Raw genomic sequence first — 26,837 nt, forward strand, 5'->3', positions numbered from 1 at the left:
CCTCTCTCAACTAGCAATACTTACAGCAATTGTGAGGAAAATTCGCAGTAGTGTTTCAATATTTGGAAATGAGTTCTCGAGACTGTATTTTAGAATTAACTGCAAAAGTTCAAAAACGTTCAAAGTGCCGCCCGGGGCGGACCTCCCCCTCCGCACTCCCCTAGCTACGCCACTGGACCACACCCATAATTCAAATGAATCAATTCGTTTTCTATCTTTCTTCTTAATAATCCAGCTTTCACATCATACTACACTACTGAAATTATTGCTTTGTCAATTCTAACTTTTGTGGCTTAACGTACACCTCTATCTTTCATAATTTCTGTCAAGTTTAACATCACTTTTTTCCACCATGACTATCCTTCTTGTAATTTCATCTTCACATTTACCATCATTTCTGATTCTGGACCCAGTAAATCATAACTTTCAACAATTTCTATTTATCTCCCTCTATTATAAATTCATCCAAATGATCAGACGTCATCAATTTTGTTTTGTTGATGTTTAAATTAAACTTCAATACAATCAACTACCCCAGATCTTCCTTAGTTTCTGCTGAGAGGTTGTATCATCTGCATATCTTAATTCCAGCTGTAGGGACCACATCTTATTTCATGTAAAATACATCTGTTATATTATCTATAGGAAGGTCCCTATTCCTTTTCTTCTTTCTTGTTCCTTCCCCCTAATGCTCTTAGGGTAATCGAGGGCTAGGGGTGAATCTTTCTATGTTTCTACTTTTTTCATTTCTTCATGCATAGAAGGCAACGGGAAACCACTATGCTTCTACTTTTCCCTAGTTTGGATGAGCAGCAAGGAGAACTGTGCATCACTCAAAATGACGAGCGATTCACAGTTCAGGATGGGACCCCTGGGTCCGGAACTGCGGAGTCGGCTACCAGGGAGGTCATCTTTTTCAGAATGGATACGGACCAGATTGCATGTCAGTCATATGAATCTTCTTTACTAAAGCCTGCGGGAGGTGGAGAAGTGGAAGATGAAATGTATTCATGTGGAAAAAGGGCTAAAAGTAATTTTCGCATTGGATCTTGGAATGTGAATACCTTCCTTCAAACTGGAAGATTGGAGATTGTAAAGATGGAGATGCTAAGATTGAAAATAGATGTTCTGGGAATGGCTGAGGTGAGAGGGAAAGGAAAAGGAGATTTTAGAACAGAGGATGGAATGAGAATAATTTACTCAGGAGGAGAAGAGCAACATCAAGCAGGTGTTGGTATAATATTGAATAAACGAGTGGCAGGATGCAAGGCTACTGGCAAATCTCAGACAGAGTTTTGGTGGTAAAGATGAAAGCAAAACCAAGAAATATTCTACTTATCCAGATATATTTACCTACTTGTAATTATGAGGATGAGAAGGCAAAGAGAGTTTATGGCGATATAGAACAGGGTTTGAAATGTAAAGAAACAAAAGATATAATATAATACAGGGCGATATGAATGAAAATATCGGAAGAGGAAGGGAGGAAGATATTGCTGGGCTATATGGATTGTGATTGAGAAATGAAAAAGGAGATATGTTGTTGGATTTCTGTAGAAAACATGAGTTAGCAATTATGAACACTTCGTTTAAAAAATCGAAAGCTCCAGGGAAGGATATAAATAGTAGAAGAAATCAGTAAGATTATATTTTGATAAACAAAAGATATAGAAACATTATAAAAGATGTGAAAACATATTCAGGAACAGACTGTGATACAGATCATATATTGTTGTCAACTAAGATGAAGATTAATCTAAAAAAGGTATAAAAGCAAAAATGGAATAAAGCATGGAACATGGAACGACTGAAGATACCAAGTATGGCGAATGAATTTGCAAAGAAAGTAGAGGAAGAAATTAATGAGAGAAATATACAAGCAAGTGATGATATAAATGAAAAATGGAAGATTCTGAAGGAAAGCATAATTACTGCTACAGAATTACATTTAGTCAAAAAAAAAAAAAAAAAGAGGAAAGAGAGAAAAGAAGGAAACCATGGATGATGTACAATATTTTGAGGGAAATAACACAAAGAAGAATGTTAGTTAATAGAAAAACAGAGGAGAAAAAAAGCAGTATAAAGACTTGAGTAAGGAGATACAAAGAGAGATAAGAAGGAAAAAAGGAAGAATGGTTAGATGAAATAAGTAAAGATACAACAGCAAATGCAGAAAGAAATGACATAAAAGGTTTCTATAAAAACATTAATATGATGACAGGAAGGAGAAAGATGCAAAGGACTGGAGCAATCAAGAATGAAAGAGGTAAAATTCTGATAGAAAAAGAGAAGATATTACAGAGATGGGAAGAATATGTAAGTAAACTTTATGAAGACAGAGAAAGAGAAGAAAATCAAATGAAAGAACATAGTAGGCAGAGGCTGTACATCATGAGGGAGGAATTGAATTTAGCAATTCAAAAGATGAAAGAAGGAAAATACCCAGGAACAGATGGTATACAGATAGAACTTATAAGGAATATAGGTGAAAAAGTTATGGAAGAGTTATGGCAAATTATTAACGGAATTTATGAGGGACAAGAATTACCAGAGGAGTTTAGAAGATCAAGTTTTATCCCCATTCGAAAAAAAAACGAGAGTTTTAGACTGTAACAATTTTAGAACGATAAGTCTTATAATACACAAAGCAAAAATTCTGGGCAAATAATTTTAGAGAGAGTTAGTAATAAAATAGAAAAAGAAATGAATGAGGAACACTTTGAATTCCGAACCAACAGAGGAACTAGAGAGGCTATAACTTGTCTAAGAATTATTGGGGAGAAAACTATAAACCATGGTGGAAAGTTGTTTTTCGGATTTCTAGATTTTGAAAAGGCATTTGATACAGTGAAACATAAAAGGCTTTTTGACATTTTAGAAATATTGATATTGACTGCTATGACTTGGAAATTTTAAAGAGATTATATTGGTCACAAACAGCGCCAGTATGTGTAAATGGACAGGAAACAGTAGAATTCCCGGTGGTGAGAGGAGTTAGACAAGGATGCAAGTTATCACCATTATTGTTTAACCTTTATAGTGAACAAATGAACAGAGAGGCACTTGAGGATGTGGAAGAAGGAATAAAAATAAATGGAAGAATCATTAATAACTTAAGATATGCAGATGATGTAGTGGTGATGGCAGAAAGTGAAACTGGATTACAACAAATTGTTGAAAGAATTGTAAAGAATACGGACTAAGAATTAACACAATGAGGGACAAGATAATGATAATGTGTAGAAAAATAGGAGATAAGGTAAAGATGAGATGTGGAGGAAAGATTTCGGTATTTAGGTAGCTGGATCTCAGAAAAAGGAACTTTAGAGTTGGACATTAGAAATAGAATAGGCAAAGCTAAATCGGCATTTATGGAAATGAAGAGAATTTAACTAAACAAGAATACTAAAATAGATGTTAGAATTGGAATAGTTAAAACAACAGTTCGGAGTATTGCAAGTTATGGATGTGAGTCATGGACACTCAGAAAGAGAGATATGGAAAGAATTAATGCATTGGAAATGTGGTGTTATGGAAAGATGAAAAATATTAGTTATAATATCAAATCAAGAAGTTTTAAGACGAGTTGGGAAGGAAAGAACACTGCTCAAGAATATTATGCAAAGAAAGACCAGATTTGCAGGACATCTTCTGAGAGGTCTTCTGAACACCTGACAAGAACTATGTTACAAGGGAAAGTTGAGGGGAAGAGAAGACGTGGAAGACCAACTAGAGAGTGGTTTAATGACATCGTGGAATGGACTGGTTTAAGAATGACGGAAGCGACAGACAGAGAGAAATGGAGAAGAGCTGCTCATCTGCTGCAACCCTCTTGCTAGAGGATGCTACCGGACGACGACAATGAACAACTCCAGATCTTCCTTAGTTTCTGCTAAGAGGTTGTATCATCTACGTATTTTAATTCCAGCTGTATCTTTATCTAAATCTGCCATTTTCATAACATATTCACTATAAATATTAATTAAAAAGGTATGGCAACAGTATACAACCATGTTGCACCCCTTTTTCCACTCGAATATTGTCTATTTCTCGAAAGACTTTTTTAACTGAAGCTTCTTGTCATACAACTCTCTTATCAAGTGAATTGGATGTTCAGGTATTCCCGTTGATCTCATTACAATCCAGTCTGTTGTGATACACACAATCAAAAGCTTTCTTATAATGAAAACAAATGAATACTTCCTTCTGAAATTATCTTGTTCTTTCCATAATCCATTTCATGTTTGCTATTGTGTCTAGTTCCTCTACCTCTCCTAAAGGCTGGGCTGGGCTGGTCTTGTGGTATTTCTCTATTCACATATGGATTCCAACCTTTGTTGGATCACTTTCAGCATAACTTTACTTGCATGTTTAATTAAATCTATACTTTTCTATAATTATCACAATCACTGGCATTTGATTTTTTTGGGATTGCGATGAATACTGATGCTTAAAAGAAAGACTTCGGTATTGCGACCGCATGTTTATTAAGATAAATAAAGATAAACAAACCCGACAAGTTTCGTATGTCATTTGACTTACATCTTCAGGGATAAAAGATAACTAAAAGTTTAAACACAAGAAAATGAGAAATTACTCAAAATAGTCCATTAGATGTTGTTATGGCAGTCTAACTGTTCATCAAATTAAAAATCCGAATGTGCAGAATCGATACATACGTTAATGCATGCCATGTTTCCACAATGCTGGATGTTGTAACGTTAACTCTGTTCGAGGTCTGACGGGTATATTTTTTATGAATGCCGACTAAACTTGATCTAATTAGGCTTAGAATTAGGCTCTGGATTTTGTTGCATTGCGTTGGGACGAATACTTGTTTTCCATTCTCTAGGCCAGTATATATATTTTTTAAAGCTGTTGACAAATTTCAGTCAATATATTCACTACTTCATTCCTAGCTGCTGTCAATAATTCCACTGACATACCATCAGCTCCAAGAGCTTTTTTCTTTTGGCAGCTGTTTCATTGCTGATATCACTTCACTTTTCATTATCATAGATCCTCAACAAATTCTCTCCTTTCAAATTCTTCGATATTAATCTTTCTTGTACAAATCCTCTACATACTCTTTCCATCTTTTTTTTTTTTTTACTGTTCCATCAGACATTTACCTGAATTACTTTTTACAACTCCTGATCTAGGGATAAACTTCCCTGTAACATCATTTATTTTTCTAAACAGATCTCTTGTTCTACCCAAAATATTGCTTCCTTCAGTTTCCTTGCACCTTTTGTTTAGATGTTTTTCCTTATCTTTCTAACCTGTCTCTGTAAATCTGCACTCACTTGGCTAACCATTTCTTTGTTTCTCTGAAGTTTCATTTTTCTTCTTTCCTCTGCTTTTGAATCGCTTCTTCTGAAGTTGATGCTTCTTAGTCTCCTTTGCTGCTTCTATAACTATGTTTTGTTTCTTCTAATTCTCTTCCTGTCTTCTCCAAACTTTTTCTTTACAAATTCTACTTTAAATGCTTCATTTACAGGATCTAAATCAAACCTGATACTGTCCTTTTGTTTCTTCTTAGCCTTTAATTTCAGGTTAACTTTAGCTATTAATAATTCATCTGTCCCACACTCTGCACCAGGTGTTTTTGCTGCTTGGATAGCACTTCTCCACCTTCTGCTAGCAATAATATAATCTATCTGATTTCTATGTTCTCCATTTAGTGAAGTCCATGTGTACAATCTTCTTTTATGTTGGAAGCAAGTGTTTGCAATAAAGCAACTGTTCTGAAGACAAAACTCTAACATCCTTTCTCCTGATTTATTCCTGTCCTAAACCAAATTTTCCAGGGATGCCCCGTTCTTCTTTTTCGCCCACTTCTGCATTCCAATCACCTAATATCAAAAGAAAGTCCGTTTTATCAGTACTGTATACTACTATAAAATTCTTCTACCTCATCTTCACTTGAATCTGTAGTGGGTGCATACACCTGTATGAGTAACTTTCACTGTGTATGTACAGGGTAGCCATAAAATAACTTTCCCTCTTTGGAGTTATCTATAGCTAAAACCAATAAATGGAATGAGACCAAATTTTATATTAAGACTTTTGAAAGCATGGGGAGATGATTTCCGCGAGGAAAATATTTAGTACCAAAAGTCGCCAATAGGGGAAATTTCGGCGCTGGCGGAATCGAAAACAATCTGATAATTACATTCAAGGCAGATAAAATGGAATAACAACATTTTGACGGTGTAAGTGATAGCCGCATCACTCGTTCCAGCTGGATATGTGGAGCATTACAATGATAATAATAATAATTAAACTAAAACAACTTGCGAGACACAGAAATTAATGCAGTAATTGAACTCACAGGAAATGTTTTATTCATCAGAATCAGGGTCCACTGGACCACATACACAATTTTCAATGTGCTGACCTTTCTTGTGTACAACAGTAGCTAGTGCTTGCACACGACTGAACTTATACGCATAGACGTGAAGCATTTTCCGTAAGATTTTCCAGACTGTACCATATCAAGTTTGTGAGCTATGGCATGAGTGCTTGGACCAGTACTGGTCACTGTGTTGTCAAACACCGCAGTAGCAACGTCTGTTACTGTCTCTGCTTGCACTGCTTTCCGTCCTCTGACAGGTCTAACTCCTAGTGATCCAGTTTCTTCAAACTTCTTAATCATAGCTATCCATGCTACAGCTGACATAGGACCTGTACACAGGTTATGAAGCCTTCTAAATTCCCGAAGGGCCACTATGGCATTGCACTATTTAAGGCAAAACAACTTAACAAGTAAAGCATGCTGAGGCAAGGTATGATGCATATTGAGCACAACTCGTCAGTCATTCGAATAACTGCCTGAATGTTCCCAATCCCTTTTTAAGGGGAATTAGTGGCGCTGCTGTCACGTATGCACAGTAAAATTTGCATAATCCTTTTTACCTGCGTTTACTGCAAATATTTGACTGCTTTCGGATTCGCCAGCACCACAATTTCTCCTATCGGTGACTTTTGGTACATTTTTTCACGGAATTCATCTCCCCACACCTTAGAAAGTCTCAATATAAAATGTGGTCTCATTCCGTGTATTAGTTTTAGCTACAGATACCTCCAAAGAGGGAAAGTTAATTTATGGCCACCCTGTGTGTGTGTGTAAAATGAATAAAATAATAAGCTAATGCCTTTTATTCCCTTATAGGGAGTAGGCAAGGCCTTTAAATCCTATCTAGCTTTTGTAGACTGAGTGAGTATTTCAGTCTCTACCGGTAGCCAATCTGAGATAGCTGGCCCATATCACTAATTATAGGTGGCCACCGATGAAGTGAAGGAAGGGTTTTACATAAGACCTTCAACTTTTTGCTGATGATGCAATGATAGGCAGGGCAATCAGGATGCTACTTATATACAAAACATACAGAATTTACAGGTTACAGTATTTACAAATGGATAGAAGGTACTGTGACAGGCTTGTCTCTATCTTGAGATATGGCAAGATAGCACCAAACTAGTTTCTATCCATTCTGCATAATTTATGACCTCTTAGAATCACATACTTAGGATAAAGTATCATCAGGAGGATAATCTTATTTCTTTCTTTCTTATTTTAAACAGATTTATCCAATATGAATCTGATGGCTCATATTACTGTCCAATCTGTACACTATCCATCTCAGAAATATAGAATTATAAAGTCCTTGAAATTTAAGAGCAGATAAAATCTGCTCCTCCGAAGTATCTCTAACATGGATTGGAAACTATTAAGCAAACTGCTCTATTAAATTGTAATCCAAGAAATACATATATAAATATATGTATATATAAAATCACTGAAGTTTCTCTTGACATCCTTCAAGATAAGAAGAAATGCACAGACTCATATTCCTTAAAAAATAAAAGGCAGTTCTTGAGCATACAGCAAAGAATTTGAAATTATCAACTTCATTAAACAATTTCATTTTTTAATATATATATATATATATATATATATATCATATATCTAATAGTGTTTTTGTACCAGCTGCTAGGTGTTTAAAAACAGAGGCCTTCAGCTCAGTCTGAGCAGGACAAACATTATGGTTCTCAAAGAAAATGCAGATAGGAAAGCTGCTGAGAAACAAGTGTACCTTAATGGAGAAAAAATTGAGGAAGTCAGCAAGTTTCAGTATCTGGGATTCATTATTAATGTGAAGAATTGCTGTTCAGAAGATTAGGAATGGCTAAAACAACAGTCAGAGACTTGTCTAAAATCTGGAAGGATGGATCTATCTCCACAGGGACAAAAAACTGAGGATTTTGGATGCAGTTGTTTCTCCAACAGTGACTTACAAATGTGAGACTTGAAACCTAAAGAAGTCAGATAAGAAAAGGATAGCTGCTTTTGAGATGTGTTACAGAAATCTGTTGAGGATATCATATACTGAAAGACATACAAATGAATGGGTGTTAGATCAGTGGAACTTTAAGGCTCCCTAAGGATATTGACAGAAGAAAGTTAAAATACTTTGGACACATTGAAAGGAGGATGTCTCAGAACAGTAATAGAAGGTAAAGTCCCTGGAAAAAGAGGAAGGGATAGACCATTAATGAGATGGATGGATGGTGTGTGGAGTGACTGATCTTCAGAGAGTTGAAGCCTACAGAAAAACCATACAACAGTATCACATGGCAAAGACTAGTGTGGCAAAACACCAAGCATCAGCATGACCGTACAACATCTGTGGATGTCCAATGAAGAGATGATGACAGGTGACAGTGCATGTAAGCTGTAAAGCACGTTTCACTGTTCTTTTGTATTCAAATTTCTATTATTGTTTTTGACCCATGCTGATGAATTTATATGAGATACAAAACAAATTTGTTAACATGATTAATAAATTATTATTTATTAATCATGTTATGCATTGTGTACATGATACATATATGCATATCATGTACACAGTACACAACATTTCTCCAACATTCAGGGCAACTGCTAACCTACCATTCCCATTCAGTTTTCGTTCTATGTTTGTTCTCTGGAACAGTTTTCTCCATGAAGTATTCTCCAGAAATATTCTCCAGAAATACAACCTATAGTGCAAAATCTCACATGATTAACATTGTATCATGTTAGTTTCACAAGTTTTGTATGAGGAAAAATATAAAGAATTGTCATTGTGTGTAAAAGTACTAAAAATTCCATGTATGTAATAATTTTATTACAAAACTGTGTTAATTAAATATGTGTCACGTGAAGTGTGATGTCATCATGTCCCGATATTAATGCATTTCAAAATATGAAAACATCAAGTGATGCTCATGCGTGTTATGTGAAGTCCAGGCCTATATAAGCTGTCAGTCACCGGAAGGAGAGGTTCTTAATGTGTTTTGCTGTCTCTTCCCTGGGTCCACCACCATGTGAAGTCTACTGCCCATTGCTGGAGTGTCTCATGTCAGGAGGTCAACACAAGTCGCCATGGAGAGCTCATCAGAGAAAGCATTCGTTGAACAGCCGAGGCTGCCACATTGCTAATTAATGTAATTCGAAGGTTAAAGAATATTGATAACAGAAGGCAAAGAAAATGGTGGGAAAGAAAAAACATGCCTACAGTCAGAAGAAAAGGAATGTTAATGTGTAGACTAAGAAATCAAGTAAGGACTGTACCGAATGAAAGAAGTATATGAAGTTTAACTCATAAGTACTTACGATATGTAAAGTACTTAGATAAGTATTTACGATACGTAAATACTTCAGGACAATTCACATTATGTCTTTGCTCTGCATTCAGCTATGCTAGTGTAAAATATATTCGATGTATTTGAATAAGTATCTATTCTAGGAGTAAGAGTACTGCTGTATGTAGTGAACATAAGTAATTGTTAAACGAGCATATTATTATTAAGAGAGACCTCCAGAGAGTCAGGGACTCATCGAGGGAGGCCAAATACTACACACACACACACACACACACACACCAGCTATCATACTTATTCTTGAATTCATTCACACTGCTTGCACTCACAACATTCAATGGTAATCCATTCCAATCATGCACCACCCTATGAGAGAAATATTTAACCCTCACTCCCTTCTTAGCGGCATTCATTCTCAGCTTCAAGTATGCCCTCGTCCTTTCCCCACCCTCCATAAAATGAAAAATTCCATTAATTGAAATTCTGTATGACTCTTTCAGAAGTTTGTAAATCTCAATCATATCACCCCTTTTTCTCCTGTTGAATTTGTTAATCTCATGAAAGCAGAAGTTGAAACTATAGAAGAAACTCATGAGATCATTTCCATTTGTACACTAACTTCAATTAAACTGTTATAGAACAGAAAATTACCAGGAATGATAATATAAATAATGCATTATTAAAATATTGGGCATAAATCATAACCAGTGGAATTATATTTATTTAATAAATTACTAAAAAAAAAACATATGATCCTAAAAGAATGGAAAAATATTACAACACTTATGTGCAAAAAAGGAGAAATTACTCTTAAATACAACACCAAAAAATAGGTGAAAAAATTTTTAATGTTTAATTTTTTTTTACTGTTTTAACGAGATAAACAGATTTTACAGATAAAGAGAAAATTTTAATAACTATCAAATTTGTGATAGTGCCATATTTTGTCCCAACACAATGAAAAAAAAAAAAAAAAACTTAAGAAATAATAAAATGAATTTATGCATCAATGACAAAGAAAAAAGCTTTTGGTAAATACAATAAATTCAGGAGCTAGATCCTGAGATGCCAAGGTTTAAGTAACAGAACTTATAAATTTTACCTGCTTGTATAGGTAAAATTTATAAGTTCTGCATTACTTCAACCTTGGCATCTCAGGGTCTGGCTCCCACTGATGAGACCTCAATAAAGGTCGAAACAAGTCTGGGTAGTGGCTCTTCCCTTAATGCATAGCATCATACATGTCTGCAAGGAGATATGCTTTGCATTATGAGAGATACTAAGGAAAAGTGATCAGAGCTTACTCCACCTTTACCACGAGTTGCCTCAGACCTGAAAATACTTCAGGCGCAAACTTGACTTACCTGCTTGTTTGCTTACTTAGGAAAAAGGATTAAAACCAAGTTTATAGAATTGCTTGGTATCTTTAACATATATATCAGATGCTAATATTCCGGGTGTGCTAGGTGTGTGGTGCTCATCCACGAAATATCAGTATCACCGATATTATATTTCTGCATTTATTCCCGTTAAAGATTCCCCCAATTGTTTGCAGACTTTGTGCGATTCCTAAAATTGAACACAATATACTAATGCTTCATTGTCCTCTTCATGAGGGTAATAAAGCATTAGTGCTTCATGAAGAGGGCACTTTTCGACGCATAAATATTGCAATTTCAGCAGATGTTTTATCAAAATCTATTCCATAAAAAAAAAGTTCCAAATTATTTAAAGAGGCATTTTAAATTTATAAAAACAACTTTTATTACATAAATCATTATCATCATACAAACAATTTCCAGTGATTCCAAATTCAAACAAAATCATTAATAATCTTTGGATGAGCAATAGGCTACCTTTCAAGAAATATCAATAACACTATTTATTTTATTGTGGATAATGATAATATCATTATCCACAATAATGATAATTATTGTGGATAATTAGAACCCAGTATAGTCATGAATAATAAGATACATTTCTTTTCTTCTTCATGATAAATTTTAATATTTTAATTGTTTTAGTTTATCCTTGACTCACTGCAAAACAACTAGTCAACCTATAACTGTACTTGCTTATACAAAGAGATCTGAAATTTCATAAGTTAACCTTCTTCCATCTCTTGTAAAAATAAAAATAACAGTATAATGGATCACCATGTGCCAATAATGAAATTAAGCAGAATTCCTTTTCTATTTATTTTTAATAATGAGTATTGGTCCTTTTATTCATATCATTTCTGCTATTAATTTAAACTATATGAAAACAAGCCAATAAAAATAAACATTTGAGGACACCAGCCATCTTCAACAATGGCTGTAAGAAGTATTCAAAACAAGGATAACACATATCCTTTTTTTATATATATATACAAACGCCTGTGTTCCCTACAATATATATAAGCAATAAAAACTGCCAGCAAGTGCTATCTACATTGTTAGCCAAGGAATAAAGCAGCCTACAGGATGCAACAATTTCTGGGATCAAAAACAACAAGAGAATCAGGCCAGTCCAAGTTGCTGCATTTCCTTTAAAAATAAATGAATAAATAAACAAAAACTGTAGGGAGGTTTGGAAATAATATTTAAATTCAATTTTAGATTTTTCTTTGTCAAGTTAGAAACCAGTTATAATTAATATGATAAATTACTTTTAAAAATACTTAAAATTACTAAAGAAAGAGCTATACGGCTTTATTTTGGGATGTAAATTACACAGAAAAAGTGGACATTAAAGATCCATTATTATTTCAAAGGCGAATATTTATAGAAACTATAACAGTTTCATAAATTTGACCTGAGATCTTATGAGAATACAATGCCCGACATTGGAGTTGCCTTGGCTTGCACTACTTAATAGAACACGATTGCTATCCAAGCATCCGTATATTCGCCTTGTATTAGTACATTTGATAAAGGTTTCACTGACCTGACAGCTGTTTCAAACTTATGAGAGTTATGAATTACGAATGAGAGTTTTTTGCTCTCTTAAGGTTTCTGTCTGATCTCTGAAGAGACCCAACCAGTTCGAAACAGCTGCCAGGCCAGTGATACCTTTATCAAATGCACCAATAAAAGGCAAATATATGGACACTTGGGCAGTGATTGTGTTCTTCAAGGAAGTGCAAGCTAAGGCAACTCTGATGCCAAGAATTGTATTCTCGTAAGCTCTTAGGTCAAATTTATGAAACTTTCATATTTTCTACAAACATTTGGCTTTGAAATAATGTTTGATCTTTAATATCCACTTTTTTCTATGTAATTAAAATTATTTTTAGATAGACAAGATTAATCATTTAGATATAAAATTATAAATAGTGAAATGCATTTATATTCAAATATTTTAAACCTTTCAATTCAAAAATATAATTTTGCACAGCAAGTTAGTATTTGCACAAAATCAGTACCACAAATATACCAATTATATTCAACTTTTTGTTATCATTAATAGTATGAAGCAATAGTATACTACCACAAGCACATTATTTATATCCACATCCATACAATACACACAAACTGAATCACATATCAACAACTAACATCCTGCAATCTCTAATTATGCTAATCTTACTATAAAATATTAAATTCAGATAAGATAACAAATGATTCATCATATCATATTAGAAAAAACAGTCTTTGTGGCACAATACAGTTAGTTACTTTAATTTAATGGAGAATAAAACATATCTTTTATGCAATGTTGATGTCTTCTGCTTCAATTTCTAATAAAAGTAAACATATTTATGAAATAAAAGTGTTCACTGTTATATAGCACATGCAAGTCAGGAGATATAGAATTTGATATTTTTACACTGCCCATAACTTGTTAAGTATTAGTACAACTCAGGAGCAATGAAAAACCAATTTAACATTTCAGGCATTCTCTGAATCCTTTGGGATAATCCACATGAAACTACTATCAGTTTTATGGAATATCTGCCTAATTTAATAGTTTGTTAGTAACAAATAAATATGCACTTTTTTTTAAACATGCAGTGTTTAAAAATGTAAATCTGTAGTACATCAATACTACAGATGGACTAAAGTTTTATTTTTATTATTATTTTTTACATAACCCAGAATCTACACGAGACTTTCTTAAGCCACTTCAGGACTCCAAGGTGATAATTATGACTGACAAAATGTTCTGCATGAACAAAAAAATAGAGGAAAGAATATTACAAATGAAATCAAAGCTCATTAAGAAGGTGGCAGGAAACAAATATATCTAAAATGAATGCAGTGATGAGCATATCCAGAAGGAGAAGGTCATCAGGCTTTTTTTCTTTCTTCTTATAATTATTATGTGACACCTCCAAGGAGTCCAAAGACTCATTGAGGGAGGACACCTATTCTACATCTCTCTGTCTCTACCACTCAAATCCACCAACTACAACCAATTGCATCTACACCAACGCCATCTACTGTCTGCCACCACCACCACTAGTATTTCCACTGACAATCACAAGTATCCATGCCCATGGCAGGACTCGAACCTGCAGCCTTTTGGCTGGAGAGCAGATAGATACGCCAACCACTCTGGTAAAACATGAAACTATATGAAGCTAAACATACAAACAGATCTGAAATTTCATAAGATAACCTTCCTCCATCTCTTGTAAAAACAGTATACTGGATCAATATGTGCCAGTAAGGAAATTAATTTTTTACAACAGCGAGAATGGTATAGTATAAATGGTATAGTGAGAACCCTGCCATTTTTACAGGTCCCTGTAAAAATGGCAGGGTTCTCACTATACCATAATTCATTTCCTAATGGATATCCTAAGAATATAATTATGATGAGCTACTTCTCTGCCAGGTTGGCAGGAAAACAACCCAGAGGAAGACCAAGATATAGGTGGATTGATACGGTACAAAGTGCCTTAGACGATAGAAATATAAGATCTGATAATGTTGGAGTCTTGACAAGTAACAGACTGATTTGGAGGAAAATTGTAGATAGGAAGTTAGTAATGATGTAAATTTTTCATGTAGTACTGTCATATCCTGTACACCCCTTGAGGGTACATGGCAGGAATTTGATGATGATGATGATGAGCTACTACAGGTATCCCTTGCTTAACATGGCAAAATTAATTGTGACAATCCCTTTATATACACGGCAAGAGTTTTAATTAACGTGCCTTTAAATTTACCAAAATTCCACCAAATATGACATCATTGCTACAACCCATGAACATGGGCATAATTGCAACTTTCAAAGCCTATTTTCTTAAAAAGGCATTCTCAAAAGCAGTAGAAACAACAATGCGAGAAAATATGATTAGTCTCCAAGAATTTTTGAAAAATTTTAACATTAAACGCACAATGGAAAACATTCATGATTCATGGGAGTAAGTGTCTTCTAGCTGCATGAGAGCTGTTTGGAAAAACCTTTGCAAAATTTTATTTATTCTAATAATGGTAATGACCTAGGTGGTTTTCAAAATTCTGTGAACAATGTGGTTATAGAAATTGTTGCAATTGGTGAAGACCTTGGTTTTGGTGGTGTTGATACAGAAGATGTTAAAGAAATACTGGATTCAAATTCAAAAGATTTCAGTGAAAAGATCTTGAAATTGAACAACAATGCACATATGAAGACAACAAACAAATGGAATGTGAAGATGAGGTTCCAAAGGAGATAACAATCAAAGAACTGGATGGAATATTTCACAGCTTAGAATCGCTTGAGCAGCAAGTAATGGATATGGATCCAGATGTTAATCGAAGAATACTTGTTTATCAAAGTCTAGAGAGTCATTTTGCTTTATGAGAGAGAATTTATGCTGATAGGAAAAAAACTAAAACTGTTCAAACAACTCTTCATAACTTTTTTTGATAAAAAATTGCAGTAACTAATGTAGGTACAAGCATTTATTAAACATTTACTAGGCATTCATTTTTTATCTTTTCTAAAAGAGTATCATATAAAATGAATTATTAATACAGTAATCGATCATGGACGAATTGTAATTTTTACCATTGATTATTATATTTGATTAACGTGATTTTAATTTACGTGGTAACATCGAGGGATTAATTAATTGTGTTATAAGGGACCTGTACTTGCCTAGATTATGGTCTTTTACATGCCATCAAACATCTATTTTGGTAACCTTTTCTCTTCCATTTTGTTCAAGTGATGACCATACCACCTTGGATTGCCTCTGTTCACATTCTTGAATGCTAACAATGCTAAGTTCCTTTCTAATATCTTCATTTTAATATGATTCTGCTACTGAGGGTATCCACTCACTTCACTAATTTTTCTCAGAAGGCTCACAACATTTGTCTCTGGTCCTTGATCAACTATTTTGTAGGGAGAATGAGAAATTGAAGAGTATTTCGGATCGTGAGTGTGATATTTTTGTCAAACTTCAGAATGAAGAAAATAGGGATATGACAAGAAACGGCGAGGTTGTACCAGAGAATTGTGAGAGTGTGAATGTAGAAAGTGTGAATGATAGTATTAATGGTTTTACTGAGAATAAAAAAGACGAGATAGACGCAATGAGTGAGATCGCGTTGTTGAATGGTGCGATACAAAGGGCAAAACAGCAGCTAGAGCGTATGAGCAAAAGCCGACTGAATGAACCAGCCAATAATAAAAAGTATGACAGGAAAAATAGACGTATGAGTGTGAATATGAACAAAATGAAGGATAGAGTGCTGTATGTACTCGTTAGTACGAGGTGTGATAGTAGAGGATTTGACAAAATCGTACCAACCTGGTGTGACCATAAAGGATGTAACTAAGTCTATTAGAGAGCAAAAGGAAAGGGTGAAAGAAATGATTGTTGTGGCAGGTACGAATGATTTGAAAGGGGACAAAATGGAAATGATAGAAGACCTGAATGAATTGTTTGAGGTAGCAAAAGAAAAGAGTGAGAGAGTTAGAATGATTAGTCTTTTGCCATGGTATGACAGTGAAATGTTTAAAAGGAAGACCATAATTGCGAATGACTTTATGCATGGGTTATGTATGATGAGTGGTGTGGAATTTGTGGACGTGTGGAGTGAGTTCGATGGGCGAAAGGATCTATATAAGATGGATGGCTTGCATTTGAATGGTTATGGTGTAAGAAGACTTGAGAAAGTGTTGCTGAATGTGGTGGATGTGCAAATTCAGGGAAACTAGATTTATTAAGGGGGGGGGAGTAGATATACAGTCCTTAAGGAGGCAGTTGAATGTAAGAATGCCCGAGCAAATAAGGACAACAAATCAGAGTGGGATAGTTAATATAAGGCATCAAGGTAGGGATGGGGTTAATGGGAGTCTTAAATTCATGTACACTAATGCTAGGAGTATTAGGAACAAGAAGGAAGAGTTTTTGGCCATGGTTGGCACTTCCAGACCACAGGTTATTGGCATTAGTGAATCATGGCTGACTGTAGATGATATAGCTAGTGGGATTGAATGTGAGGCGTATAGTGTGTTCAGGAATGACAGGGAGAATAAAATGGGGTAGAAGTAATATTGATGATAGATGATGAGCTGCAGCACCAAGGAGAATAGAAGTTGAATTGCAGGATAGAGAAAAGAGCACATTTGAGGCCATTTGGTGTGAGATTGTGGCTAGCAGAACAAAATATACAATTGGGTGCTGCTATAGGCCAGGTGATGGAAAACATGGTGGTGACAGTATGCACAAGCAAATAGAAGAAATGAGTGGAAGGAGGGTGATTATTATGGGAGATTTCAACTATGGTCGCATTGATTGGAGTGAGGAGAGAACACATGGGAGGAAGGAATTGGATTTTATGCGGTTATTAAGGGATAACTATCTGCGACAGCATGTAATGGAAAATACTAGGGGTCAGAGAGTGCTTGACCTAGTAATTAATCTGAGGATTTGGCTGTAACAAATATGACCACATTGCCACCAATCGGTGAGAGTGATCATAGGGTCTTGACTTGGGAGGTGGCTAAAGGTGTAGAATTTTCAATTAAGACAGGGTACATGTGGAATTATCGGGATGGAAAGTATGACAAGCTTAGGAGTTTGATTGGTTCAGTGCCATGGCATGTACAACTGCAAGGATTAGAAGTCGATAGTGCATGGGGGGCAGTTAAGAAGTGTTTGCATGAAGCAATGGCTGACTGTATACCTAGAGTCCGAATAATCATACAACTAGGGGTTAAATGGATGAATAACACAATTAAGCTTGAGCTGCAAAAAAAGAAACAATTATGGAGGGAATTTAAGGAGAAAGGTGACCGGCAGGCACGCGAATGGTATAAAGCGCAGACCAGAAGGGTAATTAGTGTGGTAAGAAAAGCAAAAAAGGATTACGAAAGAACATTGGCCATGCAGGCTAAAGAGAATCCTAAACAGTTTTTTAGATATGTAGCAAGTAAAAGGAAAAATGTACATGGCAGAATGATTTTAAAGAATGCCAAGGTAGGGAGGTAACTGAATCAGTTGATATAGTTGAGTTACTGAGTGAGCACTTTGCAAGAATATATCATCCAGGTGGTGACATTGCAGAAACGAATGTACCAGTAGATTATATGGGAATTGTGGTGAATGAAGTGGGGGTGAGTAGTCTATTGCATAATCTCAATGTCAATACATCTGTAGGATTGGATGGTATACCAGCTCGTGTTGTACGAGAAGCAGCTAAAGAATTGTCAGTACCCTTGACCATTTCGTTTAATTTGAGTCTCGGGCCTGGGTTAGTCCTGAGGGGGGGGGGGTGGAAAGAGGGGGGGAATAGTTCCATTGCATAAAGGTGGTTCCAAGACTGCTGTTGTAAATTACCGACCGATTAGCATATCAGGAATCATTGTCAAGGTCTTAGAGAAATTAGTCAAGAAAAGAATACAGGATTGGATAGATGAAAATGGGATATTGTATGGGGGACAACATGGTTTTGTGAAGGGTAGATCATGCATCAGTAACTTGCTCACGTTTTATAACACAGTGACGGCTGAACTGGATAAGGGTAATGGGTTTACAGTAATACTACTGGACCTTGCCAAGGCTTTTGATAGGATACCACATAGAACCCTAAACAGTAAACTGGAGCAGATGGGGATAGATATAGGGTTGGTGAGATGGATAGGAGGGTGGTTGAAGGAGAGATACCAGAGAGTGGTTTATTCAGGAGTGGAGTCTAAAAGACGGCTTCTGACTAGTGGAGTGCCACAGGGCTCTGTTCTTGGACCACTACTTTTCAATTTGTTCATCAATGATATTGGAAGGGATTTGAGAGGAAGTGTTCACTTGTTTGCTGATGATGGAAAGTTGGGTAGAGCAATTATGAGTGCACAGGATGTCAAAATTTTACAGGATGATTTGGATAGTTTGGAGGACTGGGCTAGGAAAAATGGATGTCAATTTAATGTGGCAAAGTGTAAGGTTATGCACTTTGGGGTGAAAAGAATAGCAGCAGTATATCGCATTGGTGGAACCGTACTCCAGGAGATTGATGAGGCCAAGGATTTGGGAGTGTTGGTGGATAGGGAATTGAAGTTTAGGGGGCACATTGCAAAAGTGACTAAAACAGCTCACCAAATCACTTGACTTCTGAAAAATACTTTAACATGCAGAGACAAACAAGTTGTTGTTCCTCTATATCGAGCCTTGATAAGACCCCATCTGGACTACTGTGCCCAGTTATGGGCAACAGGGTTTCTTTGTGATGGGGAGGAAGTGGATAGGATCCAGAGACGAGTGACCAAGATGATAGCAGGTTTGTGGAATGAACCTTATGAGAATAGGTTGAAGATTTGTGGGTTGCAGAAATTGGTCGATAGGCGAAGGAGGGGTGATATGATTGAGATATTCAAATTACTGAAGGGTTTCTATAAGATTGATCCAGAAGATATTGAAAATATGACTGGTGGTGGGAGGACTAGGGGCCAGGAATGGAAGCTGGGCAAGAGTGTGGTTGACAAGGGTGTTAGAGCTAGATTTTTGCTTGGAGAGTAGTGAATGAGTGGAATAAGCTTCCAGAGTCTGTTGTGGGTGCTATGACCGTGCATGAGTTCAAGGCAAGGTATGATAGATACTGTGTGAATGTCGAATAGTTGTTCTTGACATGATGTTAGGACCTCCCTCGATGTGTCTGTCGACTCCTTGGAGTTGCCCGGAACAATAATAATAATAATATAATAATAATAATTTTATTTCTATCCAATTCATATGCATAAGTTGAAAAATCATTTTAAGCATGTCATGTTAAACTAGTTTAGTGATTTGGTGAATTTCTCATTTATTTCATAAAAATATATTCATCCAACTGTTTATCACCACACTAGATTTGTTTAATTGTCTATTTTTTGAATCATGTGAAGCCCTATGCCACTGTCCTAATCTTAATCAGATAGGTGAAAGTTTATTTTTCACTTGGTCAGACTATAATAAATTTAGTTTAATTTATCCAAGTGTGTGCAAACAAAGTTTGCACCTGAAAGTATCTTCAGGACTGGGTAAAGTGGTACAACACCGGGCAACTCCTTCCAAAGGTGGGGCAAGCTACCAACCCTCCTATCTCAGTATCTCCCATAATGCAAAACACATCTCCTTGCGGATATGTATAATGTTATGCATTAAGGGAAGGGTCACTACCCAGACTAGTTTCGACCTTTATTGAGGTCTCTTCAGTGGGAGCCAGGCCCAAGTGGAGATACCAGGCAAATGATAAATTGCATTTTTAGCACTTAGTAGTTCATTACTCATCTATATGAAAAACTGCAATGCAACAGCTTTTTCACACTACATATGCTCCATTTATGCATTATTTATTACTATTAGCTTATTTTTATTTTAGTAATTTTATTAAGTGAAAAAAGTATACATTCTGATTACATTTAAATTTTTGGTTTAAGCTTAAATAGAATGAAGAAGAAAACATTCCAGCTGCAATAAATGTTCCAGAGTTTTAGCATAAAAGTTCAAAACTTTATTTAGAACTTCAACATTTTTCATGTACTTATCAGATAAGAACAGTAGCTTATTCAGTCAGCAGACAAACATGTTACACTATCAATATTATTATTATTATTCGTGACACCTCCAATTTGCTTGATAGATCAGATATCATCTTATCTATCATGGAAAATAAGTTTTACATATTCTGTTCACAATTCAGCAATAAAAAAAAAGTTTACTCACTTGTAACATTGTAGCTCCCATTTGGGCTGGTGATTTTGTAACTGTCACACCCGCATCTTTCAGAGCATTAATTTTTTCATTTGCACCACCTTTACCACCAGAAATTATAGCACCTGCATGACCCATTCTCCGACCTGGAGGTGCTGTTACACCTGCTATGAATGATACAACTGGTTTGCTATGAGAGCCCTGTCAAATAAATATCAAATTATGTGCCAACTGAAAACTTTGAAAATATAAAAGTATAATTTTTTCAAATGTTTCTAGGATAGTGACTGATGATTATACTGAGCATGACACTATTACTGTTATTTTACTTATCAGAGAACTAAAATGGCTAAAATCATGTCTGGGTTTGAGCAGCCCTTTCTCTTACTTATACCCATTAATCCATTGCTGAGTGAGTGGAGTGATATCTTTCAAGGATATGGCAGACTTACAGTATATCAGTATATTTAACCCACACACGATACTAACGTACTACACATTGATCTACCAACCTCTCATATAATTGAGCAATGCTGTATTTATATATAAATTATATTTGTGATCAAAAAATTAAAAACTTCATGTAGTTTGTCAGAATCTGACATGATCTGCCTGAGCGTATATAGCTCAGCCAAATTGGTAAAAATTACTTTCCATTCTCGATTGAAGTGCTGGCACTCTTCCTGATCATGCAAAATGGTAAGATGAGTGTTACACTGTTCACACAAAGATTGGCTGTCAGTCCTCTACATATAAGAACGTGTGCAAGGTGACCATGACCCGTGTGAAATCTAGCAAGGAAACTTCTGTTTCTATGCTGATTACACTTCCAGTGCTTAATTTCAAGCTCTCAGGCAATTTATTTGTTGGTGCTTCCTACTATGATGACTGCCATTGATAAATGCTCATTAAGTGTGTGCAGTCCATATAGAGAACTGACAATCAATACATGGAAGAAGCACAGGTTAACTTAATAGCAGCATCTGCAGCCTCATTTCTTTTGATCACAAAGTTTACAAAGTGGCTGGGAATCCAACACAATTGGGATCAAAATGCATTTTTTTTATTCCAATAATTGCAGAATATCATAAAGCATTAATTTCAAAGGAGAGAAGATGCCCCGTAAAGAACCCAATAAGTCTATATAAATCATACATTTTTGGTAGCAGTTTTCTTTTATGTACATAAGCTGAGTGGCAGCTCAGTGATATGGTTACTGCCAATGGACCTTTTTAACTGTCTCCCAATATTCTCCAAATGCAGGTGCCTACATCTGCATACGGTCACCTAGGTTTTGAGTTATACAACAACAAATTGTCAATATGGATTCTGCCACTTTTACTCGAGAGCAGATATTTAATCAATCTTCCTTACCCATCTTAGGACACAAACCACTGAGAGGTCATCAATTTGATGCCCACTCCAATTCCTTTTCTTATGAACTGACTTCATTCTCTATAAATGTTTAAAGCATATGTCTTTTCCATTGGTACTTTCATAGGCAGCAAGGAAGATTATGCATGTGAATTCAGTACTAATAGTACTCAATTTAACTGTATGGACATCTCGAGGAAAGTGATTATAATCACTTTCCTCAAGAAACTATAAAAACATGACCAACAATTAGTATCTGTACACAGTCAGATTTCCAACTTATCAAATCAGCTTATCTTCATTTTCTTTTCATTTTTTCTATTCATTACATGCTTTCTTTAGTATTTCTCAAGGAATTACTTTTACAGCAACTAATGACAAATGTCAATAATTGCTTCTCTCTTGCTAATTTTTATCTCAACCATGATAAAAAGTACTGGGTTTTGATTTGACATACTTTCACATTTATTTTTAAGGAAAATGCATACCAGAGCATCTTCTTCTTCAGCTTCTCAATACTTAAGTGGGGGTCACTGTTGATGATGAGTCTCCTCCACATCCTCCTGTCTTGGGCTATCACTACATCCAAGTTCTTCATCCTTAAGTCATCTTCTACCAGCTCCCTCCATCTTTTCTTTGGCCGCCCGTGCTTCCTCCTTCCTTGCACATCCATCTGCATGACCCTTCTTCCCACATATTCTTCCTCCCTCCTCATCACATGACCAAACCATCTCAACCTTGCCCCTGCATCTTCGCTCCTAAGTTCGTAACTTTCACTGTTCCCCTCACATAGTCATTTTCCAGACGATCCTTTCTGGTCACACCGCACATCCACCTAAGCATTCTCATCTCTGCTACTTCCATCCTGCTGATGTTATTTTTCCTCAGGGCCACAGTTTCTATAGTATACGTCATAGCTGGCCTCACTACTGTCCTATAGATTTTGCTTTTCAGATTGATCGGCACCCTCTTATCGCATAACACTCCAGCTATCTCCCTCCAGTTCCCCCAACCCACTTCCTTCTCAGCTCCTTCATCTTCTTCTACTGTTGAACCTAAGCATCTAAAATCCCTTATCTTCCTGATGACATTTCCTTCCAGCTCCAGGTCTGTCTCCTGGCCACCGCCCACTGTGCAACACATATACTCTGTCTTACTTCTGCTCCGTCTCATACCTCTCTCTTCCAGTACTTTCTCCATCTTTCCAGTTTAGTTCTCGCTTCTTCTCTTGAATCTGCACACAGCAAGATGTCATCTGCATACAACATTGTCCAAGGCACATCTTCTCTCACCTCCTCCGTCACCACCTCCATCACAATGTTAAACAGAAACAGACTTAATGCTGACCAGAGTATAAAACAGTTAATTCTTCTTATAGCAATCAATTTTATAGTGAATTAAACAGTGCATTAACATTATGCTAAATTCATATACTAAACTGGGCCACTTGGTGTAGCAGTGCCTAATAGTCATGTGAAATAGTACTCTGTAGTAACCAACTGTTTAATTAGTTATCTTATTTAAAAAATGTATTATAGTAATTTCTGAAGTGTAGCCTGTAATGCACTCTACCAGGTAATGCAATGCTCAGCTCTATGAAAGTTAACCTCTGCAAGCAATTTTTTTAAAAAAATTGCCCATTCAACCTGCTGTTAGTCAACGGTCGTCATTGGATTAGTATACCTAGAACAAATAATGGGATTATCTTTAGCACTAAACTTTATCTAACATAATGGCAGTCTGCTGCAAAGTTTGTGAAGAGACATGTATTGACATCACGTCTGTTATGAAGTGTGCAGATAAATGAAAAGTAGTTATCATTTTTATTGTGCTGGTCTCAGCGAAAGCCAATTTAAAAAGCTCTCTAAAGATGGGGAAATACAACTGGAAATGCGCTTCAAGCAAATTCGGCGACAACAAAGACCTGTTCGGCGTTCCAACTCTTTGTTCCACGACAGACGCCATTCCAGTGCTAGCCAATGCCTATGGACAATATATGTATTACAGATTTTATGGGGATAATGATAGAATTAAAAAACGATGTCAACAACTTAAGAAGTTTGATAGAATATACCTCGAATAAAATAGATGACTTTCTGACTATCGTCGCCAGACTGACACAAGAAGTTAAGAAACTTAAAACAAAGAACTTTGAACTAGAAAATGCAAATATGAAGCTGTGTAGGGAGCTTAAAAAAATTCATGAAACAGTGCATGACTTAAATCTAAAGGCAATTAGTTCAAATGGAAACTGTTGGTGTTCCTCATGAGCCACCCAAAAATATGCATGAAATAGCAAAGAAAATTGAGCACAAAATCAAGATCACCTATAATGAAGATGATATTGAGGCTATGCATTGTGTTCCTAGTGGTCAGAAAAATAGGGCAATGCCTATTATCATATTTCAAAAATAAAAATAAAAAATAAAAATTAAAAAAAAAAAAATGTACAGAAGTACACTAAGATAATAAGCCGAAAGGCTATTTAATGCTATTTCTCCCTTTCTATGAAGAAGTACATTACAAATATCTCTCTTGATCAAACAGGGCAAACTCTTCACGAGAACAGTTTGCCCTGTTTCTCCAATTCCTCAGCAAGCCTATATTCATATCCCCAATTATGTTCTCATAATTGGGGATATGAATATAGACTTGCTGAGGAATAGAGAAATCTAGATAATCTTGAGAGATTATCTAGATTTACTTGCCATGCATGGATTCGAACAATGTATTAATGTCCCCATGAGAGAATTCAATGGTGGTAGAAAGTGCCCAGATCAGTATTCGGGAAAACTTTACGTGGAAACAAAATCCAAGTAGCAGTTCTGCACTAACCTCTCGCGGATCACTTTCCAATTGGTATCAAAGTGCATTCACAAGTATACAGCACAGAGATAGTACAATCAAAAAACATCCCCTACACAACAATTGACTCCAGAATATTTAATCGTAACTTGAACACTGTCTCTAGGGAAGACATAACGACGAAAACAAATATCGATACTTTGTATCATAAATTTATTGCGATATTAAACAATAAAATACAAGACTCAAACTTAAAATAATAGACAAAATGAATGAAACAAAGTCCTGGATTACACAGGAAATCAGACGCAACCTAAAAATTAGAGATAAAGGATATAAGAAGTTGAAAAATATTCGCACAATCAATATTATGAACACAGTTTCAAGTACTATAGAAATCCAATACACAATAAATTAAAAGAAAGTAAAAATGAATACTACAGAAATTAATTCCTAAAATGCCAAGGAAACTCCAGAAAATAATGGAAGTTTGTGAATAAATTAATCAGCAAAGATATATACAAACAAATCCTCCTCATACGTTTTCTCTATTCCTATCAAAGATATTGATAGGAATAGAGAAAATGAAGACAGAGGATTCGCTGAAGAATTCAATGATCACTTTGCCATGGTCAGTGAAAGCATTCTGAAAAATGCTAAAACCACTCCTCAGAATTGCACTTCCAAGAGAATTGATAACTCCATATATCTTTTCACCATGAAAATGAAATCAAAAGCGGTATAGTTTGGCTTAAAAACAACCAAAGCTTCAGGATATGATGGTATTAACACTAGCATTGTGAAAGAATGCCAAATGTACATTATGGAATCCTCTGATGACAGGCACGTTTTTAAGAAGGCTGTAGTTGTACTGATTTACAAAAAGGGAAACAAAAATAACTTGAAAAATTACAGACTGATCTCCCTTTTACCAGTTTTCCAAAATATTAAAGAAATTGGTAAAAATTACTCATGAAATTTTTGGACAAAAACAACTTCTTTTCAAAGAATCAATTTGGATTCAGGCAGAAGTTTAGCACAGAGCATGCTTTACTAAACTTCACAAACACAGTTTGTACCTCCCTAAATGAACATAAACTAACATTAGAAGCATTTTTAGATATACACACTGTATCACATGAAATTTTAATAAAAAAAATTAGAGAAGTTATAGGAATACAAGGTACTGCCCTAAATGTTCAAAAATTACTTAAATGCTAGATCACAAATTGTAAGAATAAACAACAGCTATAGTAGATGCTAAACAGTAGACTGTGGTATATCATAAGGATCTCTCTTTTATTTTATTTAATATTTATATCAAAGAAATATTCAGTTGTTTGCTGATGATGAAAAATTAGGTAGAGTAAAAGTGAATCAAGCTGTCAGTGTGGACAAAAGATAATGGGTGTTGGTTTAACATGGAGAAATGCACATAAATAGATTACAAGCTGTGTATCACATTGATGGAACTGTACTGCAGGAAATAGATGAAGCTAAGGATTTAGGAGTGGTGGTAGAAAGAGATTTGATGTTTAGAGGACATATTGCTATGGTAGCTCATAAGATTATTTAGCTATTGTAGGAGGCATATACTAAGAAGTAGAGATAAGGAAGTTATTCTTCTTTATAAAGCCCTGATGCATCTGGATTACTGTGCTCAGGTATAGTCTCCTGAGTTTTTTGGGGGATGAGGAAGTGGTGGAGAGGTGTGCAATCTAAGATGGTGAGTGGTCTATGGAATGTTCCATATGAGAACAGATTAAGGATGTACAGACTGTAGAAGTTGATTGTGATATGATAGAAACATTTAAGTTATATAAAGGGTTTTATAGGACTGATGCAGGGGGGATATGTTTCAGGACATGGTAAGAGGGGACAGAACAAGAGGTTATCC

General features: G+C 35.5%; 1 protein-coding gene across 1 annotated transcript in view; it reads right to left on the reverse strand.

Moving 5' to 3' along the window:
* Nucleotides 1-11,387: 11,387 nt before the first annotated feature.
* Nucleotides 11,388-26,837, reverse strand: part of Scsalpha1 (Succinyl-coenzyme A synthetase alpha subunit 1) — a 110,890-nt gene continuing 95,440 nt past the window's right edge. The window contains exons 7-8 of the mRNA XM_090392714.1: nucleotides 20,774-20,962; nucleotides 11,388-12,176 (exon numbers count right to left, since the gene is read on the reverse strand). Of these exons, the coding sequence (XP_090248840.1) occupies nucleotides 12,150-12,176; nucleotides 20,774-20,962 (216 nt within the window). The 3' untranslated portion in view covers nucleotides 11,388-12,149. The remainder of the gene's footprint in view (nucleotides 12,177-20,773; nucleotides 20,963-26,837) is intronic.

This window comes from Typopeltis vanoorti, chromosome 5 (genome assembly GCF_054136105.1).
Source record: "Typopeltis vanoorti isolate ZY-2024b chromosome 5, IOZ_Tvanoo_1.0, whole genome shotgun sequence".
NCBI lineage: Eukaryota > Metazoa > Arthropoda > Arachnida > Uropygi > Thelyphonidae > Typopeltis > Typopeltis vanoorti.